Raw genomic sequence first — 12,300 nt, forward strand, 5'->3', positions numbered from 1 at the left:
CAAAGCAAGGCCAATTGGAATGCAATTTGTACACTATGCGAAAGCAGTTACAGTAAACAGCACTTAGCCAGCCATACACACTGTTCGTGACACTTGCATTGCAGCTCCAGTGCCCTCCGCATCTCACTGCATGTAAATAGGTGATGCTTAACATTTAGGAGAATGAAAGCCATCTTGCCTCACACGCCTTCTTTCTTTCATTCCTTTAGCTGCAGAGTGAGAACAGCAATCTCAGCAAAATGATCCCAGACATCGCCATGGCGACAGCGACCCTCGAGCACCTGGACCTAGCTGAGTCTGATAAGGACAACTATGGCTGTGAGGCTGATGACCTGTCCCCCGTACACATGCTTGTCTGACCCCTGCCACAGCCGCGACGCCGGCACATCAGTCTCCCGTCGCAGCAGCAGCATCAACTTCTGCACCCCTCGCCACTCTGTGTGCAGCCATTATGCTCCTTGGGCGGCCAGTGTGCGCACCCTCGTGAACAACGGTTTCTGTCATCGGCCACATCATCTAAGCCGTCTTATGTGTTCAACAACCCTCCCGGACTACTGTTGCCAACGTCCCGGTGGCCCCTTGTACAGTCTCGTGATGACAGCTTTGAGGAACTAGAGAGACACACCTCATCGTCATGGCGTGTCAGGGACAGCTTTTCTTCATTGGGACGTCGTCCACTGCCCGTGCGTTCGCAGAGACCATGGTTTGCATCTGGTGTACATGACCCTTCTTCCAGAGCCAGGAGACACTGACCTGAGAGATACGGCAGCTGCCTCTCTGAAGCTGATCGCAAGAGGAACAGTGTGACATTGCGATTTATGGGACGCTCTTTGTTTGTTAAAGCTGTTATTGCTCGACAACAATTCTTTTCTTTTCATCTGCTATTTATTTATGATTCAGTCTTCCACTGCTCTTCAGACACAGTGTGGTGTGTAAAGTTTAAATAAGTACCTTGTTGATTGCCGGTTAGAAACTCTGTGTTGTCCCAAGGGGTTATGTAAGCAATGCTGGCACAAAAGCTCTGGATTTAGGTTCTGCCATGTGCAAGGATGCTTGTACAAAGAAGTCCAATCCAATGTTTCAAGATATTTGTGTTCAAGCTTGAATTTTTTTAAGATAAGCTGTACAAAGTTATTTTGGATGTGACGATGGCTGTCATTTTTGAAATGATTTCTTTGATATGCGAGATTATCTAACAAGTCTGCCTTTTAAGACTTTTTTTCTGTTACAGTAGATTTGTTTTGACAAAAACATGAGGTGCATTGGAAATCTTGTTGCCTGATCAAGCGTTCAGAGGAGGCTTTACTTCAAGAGCTCATATCTAATCTATACAGTACAGTTAAACCTCGTTATAGCAAAGTCAGATTCATCGTAAATATACCTTCGTTATATGCAATAGTTGTTATCAGCACACAATAAAAAAAAGTTGCAATCAGGTCTCTTAAAAGGAAATGCAAGTATGACGCCTCCCACAGGCCAGAAAATGGCCTCAAGTAAATTTTGATAGCCCTTTAGTGGCTTGCCATGGCGATATGTGGCACGGGAACCACAGGAAATTGTATATGTGCACCTTGACACAACCATGTAATCAGTGTGATCACGTGAGATCAGCGCATTGGCCTGCGAGCTGCAGCCAAGCCAAGCCGCTTGGCGAAATTCGAAGCATGCATGTCCAAAATGTGCAGTTTCATATTGCTCTTGTTGAATAGCCGACTGCTGAGTTTTTGGACACAATGGGGTCTTCAACTTTGCTACCAAGGTGACTACCTAGAGATTTGCTACGAAGTCTGGGTCATAGATCTCCCTTGATCACCAGCGAGGTCTCCAAGTACTAACACATTGACGAGCTTCTCGTGACGACTTGTCGCCAGCCATTTCACTGTCGGTCAGCAAATTCTCATTAAAGCTGTAGTACTCATAAGTTGCTAGGCCTAAACAGCGCCGCTTTGTCGAGGGCCTGCAACCAAATTTTCAGTTTGGTGCTGAGTCGATGTGGTGGCAACTTTGTCCACGGCTGTTGTGCTTATGACATTGCGTGCGCAGATAATGGAAAAATTGAGCAGCACATTGTGCAATGTCCATAATTTTGGTTGCCTTAATACAGCTGGTTCTAGGTGGGGACGCCACAAGGAAGTCAGAATAATTGCACTGGTTAGAAAAACTGGCTGCCTGAAAAATTGGTTGGTCACTGTATTTGACATTTTAGCTACTAGAATACATATTTTGAGCTGAATGCAGACAAAAATTTGCTTTTGAATAACCGATACCATGTTTGATGCTGCATTTATGGTTTCGTTACAGCAGGACTCCATTGAAGTAAAGCAAAACCAACCAAAATTTACATTTACTTCATTATCAATAATTTGTTATATCCAAGTTCATTGTACGAAGGTTTGTCTGTGTGTGTGTTTATGGAGACATCATCTTGCTCAGCTTCCACTGAACCAATTTCGGACAAGATATATTGCATTCGACAGAGGATGTCCAAATACTGACTTTTGGGAACAGATTTATACACGCCTTCACTTATTTAACAAAATTATGTGAAACATCTGAAAATTTCAAGAGAAACAATGTTACATTTATGACCCTGCAACTCTGCTATGAAAACATATATCACAATATTATTATTTTGTCAGATTCAATGCTGACAAAATTGATGTTTGGCATTGCAGTGTATTATATCACTGGTTTGTGAAAGGAACTTTTCTCTAACCCTTGAAAATGATGGAATGCGTCCATGTATTTCCAGACAGTTATTATTTTCTGACTCTGACGAACTTTACAGAATTATGATATACAGTAGAACCTCGTTCATACGTTTAAAAAAAATGTGAGAAAGAAGATACTAACCGGAAAAACGTACGATCCGAAGTAGCTAAACAAATTTGACAGACTCACCTATTGTTAACATCTCCATAAAGCGAAGGGTCGCGCCGATCGCTGCGGCTCGGCTCGAGACGCAGATGTGCGTCGAGCAGCTGGTGCTGCTCTGGCAGCCCGAGACGCATGTTCTTGTTTTCCAATTGCGTGGTGTTTTAAGGGAGCGATGGGAAACCGAGACGAAATTGAGCTGGTGGGCGATGCCGAATGCCGCCATAGCGAAATGCGATTACCACATTGCGCAGCCTGCAGCAGGAAACGGCAGCTCGTTTGGCTCGTTTAGATTATCGCCTACTAGAAGCATGCAGTGCGCTACCAGTGGCACTATGCACCACGCGCTGTAAAACAGATAGGCGAAGATGCTTATCGCAGTAGGTTTGGTGGCGACAGCTGTGAATGCGGCGTGCAACGGCTCGGGTGGTGATAATTTTGCTGGTAGCGGATTAAGAAACTGTGTGCATTGTCACTTTCGCATGAGACGGGTGGCTATATGCTGTTCTCGATCTCACATGTCTCGCGCCTTTTCTTGTTCACATGGGATCTAGCGGCCAGAAAACTTATACGATCGGAGTCTGCAGCAGGGAACGGCGGCGCGTTTCGGTTATCATGCGATATGCTTTCGAGGGCACCATGCGCTGTGAAACAGATAGGTGAAGATGCTTATCTCAATATAATTGGCGGTGATAGCTGTGGATGCGGAGTGCGACTACCTGGGCGGAGATTTGCTGGGACCAAAATGGGAAACTGAGCGTGCGCCGGCATTTTCATGAGACGGGTGGGTGAGTATTGCGGTGAAGCTACTTCGGCGGGCAGCTATATAATACTGTTCTCGATCGCGTGAGCCTCGTGCATTTTCTTGTTTACATGGAATCTAGCGACCGGAAAAAGTATCATACGATCACAGTTTGGCAACGTACTGACCATTGGTGCTGAAAAATTGTGTTTTCCGGGAACGTATAAACCGGCAAAAATTAACGTAATTCTATTGGGTCATTTTTTGTGTTATTAATCAGGAATGTTGACGCCGGGGAAACGTACGTAACGGGAATGTATCAATGAGGTTCTACTGTATATGTCTTTGATGTAAAGTTGCACTTGGCAGTAGAATATTGTTTTTATTTTTAACTGTTTCGTGCCATTTTTCTTTACATTACAGGCCCTAAGTCCTAATTCTGCTTCCAACAGTCGATGTAACTTCAGCTTTTCTTTTACAAGAAATTTTATTCATATCAACTCAGCAGTTGCCTTTATTAGAGCATTTTGTATGTAATATAATCAGAAAGTTGGAGTTGTCCTCAAGCTAAGCTTCGTCTTAAAAGCAGTTTGAACTAGCTCAGCTGATCATCGGTGAACTCTGCTCAGCAAAGATGTTTTACAACTGCATGAACAAACGACCACAGAGAGAGAGCACACAAGGACAGGCGCCAACTCGCAACTAATCTTTATTCCACAAAGACCACATACAATTAGGAATAAAGCGAGTGGGACCGTACCTTCCTACCTACTGCTTGGCGTGCCCATATAAGCCGATCCTGAAAGAAGTGATTCTGTGCCGGTGCCGAGATAGCCGAGCGAGAGAGTTACGCGAGGCTTATCTTATAAGAAAGACTTATAAGAAAGAAGGGACATGATTTTGTCAGCGACACCTCAGTTTATCTGTACAGCAATGAGTTGAGGTTTATTGATGAATGTAGTTTAGTTGCATGTTGCTTGCACAGAAAGGTTTTTTTGGTGACTGTGCTTTTTACGTGCACGCACAGTGGTGTATTTCTGGGATGTACTTATATGTGGTCTTTGTGGAATAAAGGTTAGTTGCAAGTCAGTGCCTGTCCTTGTGTGCTCTTTCTGTGGTCGTTTGTTCGCACAGTTATAAAACTGCTTACTAATATGCACCAACTCGCCCAACAACAAGTTCTTCTAAGTTAACAAAGTGATTCTTAGAGTGAGATTACTGTATTCGCAGAAAAAATTGTCATGCTTGCAGGATGTCCTTGTAATGACCATGACTGCATTTTGGTCAGCAACTTTTCAAAAATCTTTTGCCACTTATATTTGGATTCTTAGTTCTTTTGCGCACAGCGAATGCATTTGAAGAGAACTATTTCACTCTTCCATGTTCGAACACATGGGACATGCAGGAATTCTCACCTTGGGATTGAGTGACTGTTTCATTGATTTCTTGTTTCATTGAACACATTCCGAACCTACAGTCGGGCTATAATAAATTAATAGCAATCGCCAGGGTTTCTTTAATGTGCACCTAAACTCACGAGCATTTTTTTGGCCCCCATCGAAATGTGGCCAATAAACCACTTAACAGTTTTTGCCTAATACAGCAGCTAAATGAACTTGAATGAATTCTTTTTTTTTTTTTTGCATATAATAGAAAAAGCCATATTCTGTGACTCATCATCATCATCGACCTATTTTATGTTCACTGCAGGACGAAGGCCTCTCCCTGCGATCTCCAATTACCCCTGTCCTCCGCCAACCGATTCCAACTTGCACCTGTGAATTTCCCAATTTCATCGGCCCACCTAGTTTTCTGCCGTCCTCGACTGCACTTCCCTTCTCCTGGCACCCATTCTGCAACTCTAATGGTCCACTGGCCATCTAACCTATGCATTACATGGCCTGCCCACCTCCATGTTTTTCTCTTCATGTCAATTAGAATATCGGCTATCCCCATTTGCTCTCTAATCCACATCGCTCTCTTCCTGTCTCTTAACGTTACACCTAACATTCTTCATTCTATCGCTGTTGGGAGCCAAATTTCTTTATAGGTCCTCAATTTTTTAAACCCCCCTCAATCTTTAAAAGAAAACTAATACAGAAAATTGCAAAAGAAGACATAAGCCTTGTGTTTAGGCAATTCCTTAACTCTGCAAAAACACAGACATAACGACTCTATAAACTGAAAATGATGGAGCACACGATTGTGAACAAATTTTTTATACAAATTTGGTATGTACATAATGGGCATAAATTATTTAACTGAGCTTTCTAAAAAGTGATATTCATGAAGCAGTGTTATTTTCTAGAGATACATGCAGTGTACAATTTTGTCTCATCTGTAGATGCTCTAAAAAGAGTCTGTTCACAGAATTGCTGTAATTCTTTTTTAGTGTTTAAGGACACTAAAAAAAGATGAAAACTTGCCAGAAAAATTGATTTTTTTTATGTAGACGATTCCTAAACCATGAAGAACATTTGTCAAAAATATGAATTTTATTCGAAAAAAAAAAAATTTACACTTTAGCAAAGGTGGCCTTCACTGCACTCAAATGAGTCTTCTCCCAACTTCCTGTGCAAATTATTCTGATGATCGTGTAAAGCAAGACCATGTGAAAAATTTCTGTCAAGAAGGTTAAGTTTAGTAGGAAAAATATTTTTTATATGAGGATGGGCTTCACTGTGTACGAGTGAATCTGTGCTCCCAACTTCTTTCTTCAACAACTTCTTGCGTCATCAGATGTTCTTTGTGACAAGTGCACCAACTGAGGGAAGTGAAGACTCCACTTGTCGCCTGTCCTGAAAGGGTTAACTGATGAGCTACAGGATGGGAAACTTCATTGCATTCTTTTTCTACATGCTTTTTGAGGGCATAAATGCAAAATCTGCTTTGAAAGGTCAGTTTAATACGCTTTGTTTATTTATTGGAAAAAACTTTACTTGATACTGTTAGCTGTGGAAAAACAGGAGTATTTTTGTTTTAAGTGTATGTGAATTTAGGTAGCTGTAGCGTCCTCCTGACCTGCAGGCTTTCCTGGAAAACTTTAGCTGTGTTTCATAGCATTGGAGGCAACAATGTGCACTGTTTAAAGGAACAGCTGACAAGTGATAAAGGCAGTACAACTGGGATGTTTCTTTGTTTTTGTCAGAAAGAAGTAACTGGGTTATTCAATTTGTGCATCATAAATTAGCCTGTTTTGTACATCAAAAATGATCCTGGGTGCCTTTACACCACATTTCACTAGCTGCGTGTTCCCTTTGATGGCAGATTGTACTGAACAATCTTTGTGCAAGATCACAAACCTTAAAGGGGCCGTTAAGCACTGTTTGAACATTTTAAAGCTAAGCTTCTGTCAACATGTAAGCCAAATATTATTGCACTGCAAGCAGGAGGGAATTTACAAATCTCGTGCACAACACAGTCTCTCGCTCTCTCCTTCACAATGTCGTCATTCAGCTACGTCGCAACAGACAAGCCCACCAACAATTATTGGCAAATTTCATGATCATGAGAACATTCTCGGTAATAGTATTGCTGCTCATTTCAAGTTAAATAAATGAAAAATATATGTCTGCGATCTCAAAAAGACAGAAAAAGCACTTCATCTTTGCACTACCTGCCTGCACATGGCGGCAGCGTCTGCTGTGCGTGGTCTCCGTGATAGCAGCGGTGTGCTGTACAGAGTAGATGTCGTGGCCGCGCCGAGCTCTCGTCGGTAAGACGCACTACTTTTGGGTCGGGCCTTGCCATCTGCCCTGTGTAGGGGAGGCGGAAGGGGAGAGAAAGCCACTCATCGGTGCAATAATAACTACATCCACTTGAAGAATTGTAAAAATTTTTATGGCAGAAGATTTGTGAAGCTACATCCTGTTATAGTGAGGCCATTCTATGATTAGCTAAGAAAGTGTTTCAGGGCCAAGCCGACTGTAAGTGCACAAAAATTTTTTCTTGAAGTTGTTCGCCATTACGCACAGGTTAGAGTAGACACAACTGCATTGAAGCCATACCACTTTCTCCCATTTTCTTTCTTTCCTCTTTCTTTCTTTTTTTTTTTTGTAGCCCGAGTTTGTGATAGCAGTAAGTGAGCCGAGCTAAATTTTTATTAAGGACTCGTATCAAAAGCCTGCACTTTCTTTTGCATCATTGGTAGCGACTAGAGAAAAGCATGACCTGTGACCTCGCTTTTATCAGGTTGGCGCAATTTAAAAGAAACTTAGTTGTCTTTTGCTCCATACCCTGTGTACAGAGAATGCATTTTCTTCAAGAAAATTTTACTATGTGCATCATGTGTTTTACAATTGGTCTTTGGCAAAATCACTGTGCTGGAGCATTTCTTTGCTAGCAGCACTTTTACTTAGCGTGGCAACTGCTTGCTGTACAGTGGCCATTATTCTTTATTTAACCTTTTTACATGTTTGTTGGAATTGTATGTAGCATTCTGTTTTTGTTTATATGGCAGCCTAATTTTTTGGTGCCACGATGAGACAAGAATCATGGAAAAGAGTTACACAAGCTTTAGTAGAACCTCATTGATAAGATTTTTGAAGAATAAAAAAATAAAGTGAAAGGAAAGAAACATCTTGGAAAACACAGCCTCCAGGCAGTGTATTGCCAATGTTCTTCCCTCTTGAATGTGTTGTCCTGTGGCCCTTATGTATGTGGGTGAAAGACAGCAAAGCCTTAGAAAATAAAACTCATTACATAGGCACTCATGAACACTAAACTGAAATCAAACGAGTTGGTGACGATCATGGGGATGAGTAATGCTCAACACGGATTGGTTGAATAACACGGCTTGTGATCTGTTCACAGGGTGCCATTGTGCATGCTGGATTGACTGGAAGTCATTGTAACAATTCAAGAATTTTCTAAATGCACCGCTTCCGTTCAGTAATGACAGGCCCAGCTTGCTAGACATCACTTCGACACTTTTGAAGCAATTATGATTTTGTGCAAAAGTTAACATATGATAGCACTGATAAATTAATCTTAGAAAAAGAGTACAGCAGCAAAACAATATTGTGAGCAAAGTGAACTTAGTTGTATAGACTGGGAAAGTTTATGCTCTGAGAATGTATCAAGGTTTTAGTGTATCAGAATAGACTGGTGAACCAGTTGTTACTGCATCAGGGAAAAAAAAAAATTGATGGGACTTGAAGACGAAACACTGAGTAAAAGGCACATAAATATTGCGCTGACTAGAAACTGAATTTGTTATTGCACAGGAGCAATGCATTTATAGATGCACAAGTAAAAGTCAGATCAAATTCATGCACCACTAAACCGATGGCTCTGCGCATGTCTTGATTTTTTTTGTTGGACATTAAGCCTGACCAAACACTGAGACGCTGTTCATAACTCGAACGTCGCAGCAAAAACTGACGATAGACTTGCAAAGCTTTGGTCATTGATAGCCTAAAGTAATAGTAGGTCCAGTAATTTTTACCATAGTATTGGAGATGTGCGTAAGGATTGGAGCTTCTGTGACGCATAAATTTGGCTGATCTGACTTTCGGCTTGGTAATTTTGATTGCGTGCAATAGATTTATTTGCTAGTCAGTGCTATCTTTGTGCCTTCCTCTCTGTCCTGTTAATCAGAAGCTCGGTAAATTTTTTTATAGCTCTGTTTTATCTACAGTCTCAATCTTGTGGCTCTTTGCAGATAGTGCTAAGGCTTACTGCATCACAGGGTCTGGCTTAGTTATGGCATGCAGCAAACTTTGTATAATAAATAACACAGTAAATATGTTTTGATTGAAACTCTACCACACAAATGTACAGGGTGTCCCACATAACTTGAGCCAAGTATTTAAAAATGAAAGGCACGTCGGGAGCGAATTGAACCACACGCATACTATTCGCAATAGCCTATACAAACTCAATTTTTTTCTTCATAACTCACTAATTAATAATTAAGTTTAATTACCCAACATTTTAATTATTGACCAAGCACCCCAAGTATGAAACGCAGATTTGTAGAGCATCTTCAGAAACCACCGATCGAGTTGGTTCCTTTACGATATGTCTCACATTGTCCTTCTTTTTTTTTTTTCGGGTTGCAAAGAAAACCCGCAAAATATGAAAGAAGCCACTTGACGAAGTGCTTGCACAATGGTATCGTGCTGCTCTCAAGCGGGCGTCCGGTGAACAAGGTCGGCTCCCATGAGATCACGGTGAAAATGCATACTGCTGGCCGTGCGCTGCCGATGAGATAAAGAACACCCTGCCACTTCCTCATCGCCAGTCTCCACTCGCCAGTTTCAATTTCGGTCTTTGTTGTGAAGTTATGAAGTTGTAAAGCGAGGGCTTTGTTTCGTTTGGAATGTTCTGTTTTTTCAATTATCATTAAAATATTTGAAGACTTAAATCAAAATTCTGCTTGCTACAGAATTTAGCTTCCTCTCTAAAATACAACCAATGTTATTCAAATCGGTTCATTGGTTGTGTAACGAGAGCATTTCTGTGTTTTGATTGTATTTGATTATAGTGAAACTGCGGTTGGTCTTGGGCATCTTTATAAAAAAAGTTCATGTTTTGGCCTGCTTGCGTGCACTCAACTAATGCAACGTCACATTTTACTGGGCATATCCAAACACTTCTGCGAAGCTTATCATGAGAATAAACTTGCTTTTGTAGTATTAAGAAAGATGGAATAATGCTGCTGACATCTCTTGTCCTTGTAACACAGGGTCATTGTTATTTACATGACCGTCAGATAGCTATAAAATTACCCATTGAATATGCCATCACTGTGCTTACTACAGTACATAAGTAGAAGACAATTACGCTTCTCGTCTGCTTTATATCCTTCTTGTAAGCCCTGTTTCTTTCATTACTTCAACACTGCTAATATATTTTCTTTCTTTATAAGCTAGCCTGAAACTATATTGTGCTATGTATCCTAAATTCTGTAAAACATCTCATCTGTCACGACTCATAACAATCTAGAGTTCCCATTTCAATAAGTTTGGAGTTAAAGATTGTTAGGCCTACTTTCAGACAGAGCCCAGTCGTTTTCCTGAGGCATTGCGAATGCTGTACATAAACAAAACATGCAGTGTGCAACCGAACCGTATTGTTTAAGAACATTCCCTAAACACTAAGTTTGCATTTCTATGCATCACTGTTTATCACCTGATATGGCATCTGTTTCTGCTTGAATGGAGCTTGACGATGTATTGACATTTTCTTTTCACATTGGGGAGCAAATAATGCTCTTAAGCTATTTGTGCATTAAAAGAGATGGGGACCATAGTGGGCAGTGCTAATAAAATGGAATGTGTTTATACACTTTGGCATGCCTGAAGCCTACTGTATTTTTCCAACTTTTATTCAAGATCCGGCACATTTTGTAGATTTCGTCATGACTGTCTTCAGCCTGCACAGTCATAACTGTATGATCTAATGTGAGATAATTAATGCCTCTGGAGGTGTGATGTATTGATGTTGCACGTCTGCATGCAGCCATATTTTGTAATCCACTTTATTTTCCATTTGCTTTGACATCTGTCATTAGCCCAGAGCCATTGTTATCAAGCCATTGGCCTTTTGATGCAACATAGAAAATGAAATCAGGCCTGAACGTCATTGTGGTGAAAAGTTTTCAGGAAGGTCAGCTCCTTTGTGCAACGGATGATAAGAAATCAATATTGGAATATTGAATGTATGGTGTCGGGATCTCTGGCATCGCACGGGAGTACCGACCACTGAGAGTTCGGGCTTAACAAGCACAGGGCCGCATCAGCTGTCGGCGCTCGTAGTCTAGCATGCCGCTGCGTTCGCGCTCAAGGGGGCCCCGAGCGCTGTGCACGCATGAGAACACACAGAAGTATTATAGGTGTTCTGTGCACACAGGATTGCCCTAAGCTAGCGGAAACCATTTATTTGTCTCTGGCGGATGTGCATGTGCCTGGCTTCTCGTCTGGCCTATCCACACTAACGCTGACGATGATGGTGATTTATTGGCATCCCCTTTAAACTTGGATGGTGAAAAATAGTCACCTAGCCTGCTTGAGTCACTCAGGTACACGCGGCGCACGCGACGACTGTGCTTGCTGCCACTAGTTCAATCTTGCGGTGAGTATTACTGCAAAAATTGCATTCTAGTAGTTATGGTGGCTGGAGGAGTATGTGTGCCAACCGACCCACCTGGGGTGTAGTTCGCTACTTCTCCGCATCATGATGCAAAAGTGGTGCTGCGCTCAGCACAACGGCACAGTGGTAGCACTCAGCGGTGCATGTCATCTGCTACTTGTGGCAGGCGGCAAGCAACAAATAAAGCATTCAGAGTGAAAACTTTCATCTGTAGCCATCAGTTTGTGCAATGAGAAGATACATACTGGCAGAGTCCTTCCAAGGACTCTGATATGGGTCTCTGTTATTGTGTGTTTGCAAGTTGCTAAAATATGTTGAAGCTTGTACAACGAAAAGGTGAGGGGCATGGTTAGCAGAAGCTCATCTCCTATGGTGAATAAGCAGAGTCCGCACCAAATAACGATTGTATTTCTGCTTCAGAGAAGATCAACAAGCACATTGGGTGCAGCACCTTGTGAACTGGTTCAGGTGGTGCATGCAAATCGAATGTGTCTTTATTTCTTTGCCCTGAACTATAAATCACGCGTGCCTGTAAAGCAGCATTGTTTTCAGTGCTGGCAAGAGCAGCTGTGGACACAGCTTGTGGGCAA

General features: G+C 41.8%; 1 protein-coding gene across 3 annotated transcripts in view; it reads left to right on the top strand.

The window, feature by feature from the left end:
- Positions 1-10,917, top strand: part of LOC142588523 (BTB/POZ domain-containing protein 7) — a 150,421-nt gene extending 139,504 nt beyond the window's left edge. For all 3 annotated transcript variants that reach the window (XM_075700356.1, XM_075700354.1, XM_075700355.1), the window contains exon 12: positions 210-10,917. In XM_075700356.1, the coding sequence (XP_075556471.1) occupies positions 210-359 (150 nt within the window). In that variant the 3' untranslated portion in view covers positions 360-10,917. The remainder of the gene's footprint in view (positions 1-209) is intronic.
- Positions 10,918-12,300: the final 1,383 nt, after the last annotated feature.

This window comes from Dermacentor variabilis, chromosome 7, assembly GCF_050947875.1.
Source record: "Dermacentor variabilis isolate Ectoservices chromosome 7, ASM5094787v1, whole genome shotgun sequence".
Taxonomy (NCBI): domain Eukaryota; kingdom Metazoa; phylum Arthropoda; class Arachnida; order Ixodida; family Ixodidae; genus Dermacentor; species Dermacentor variabilis.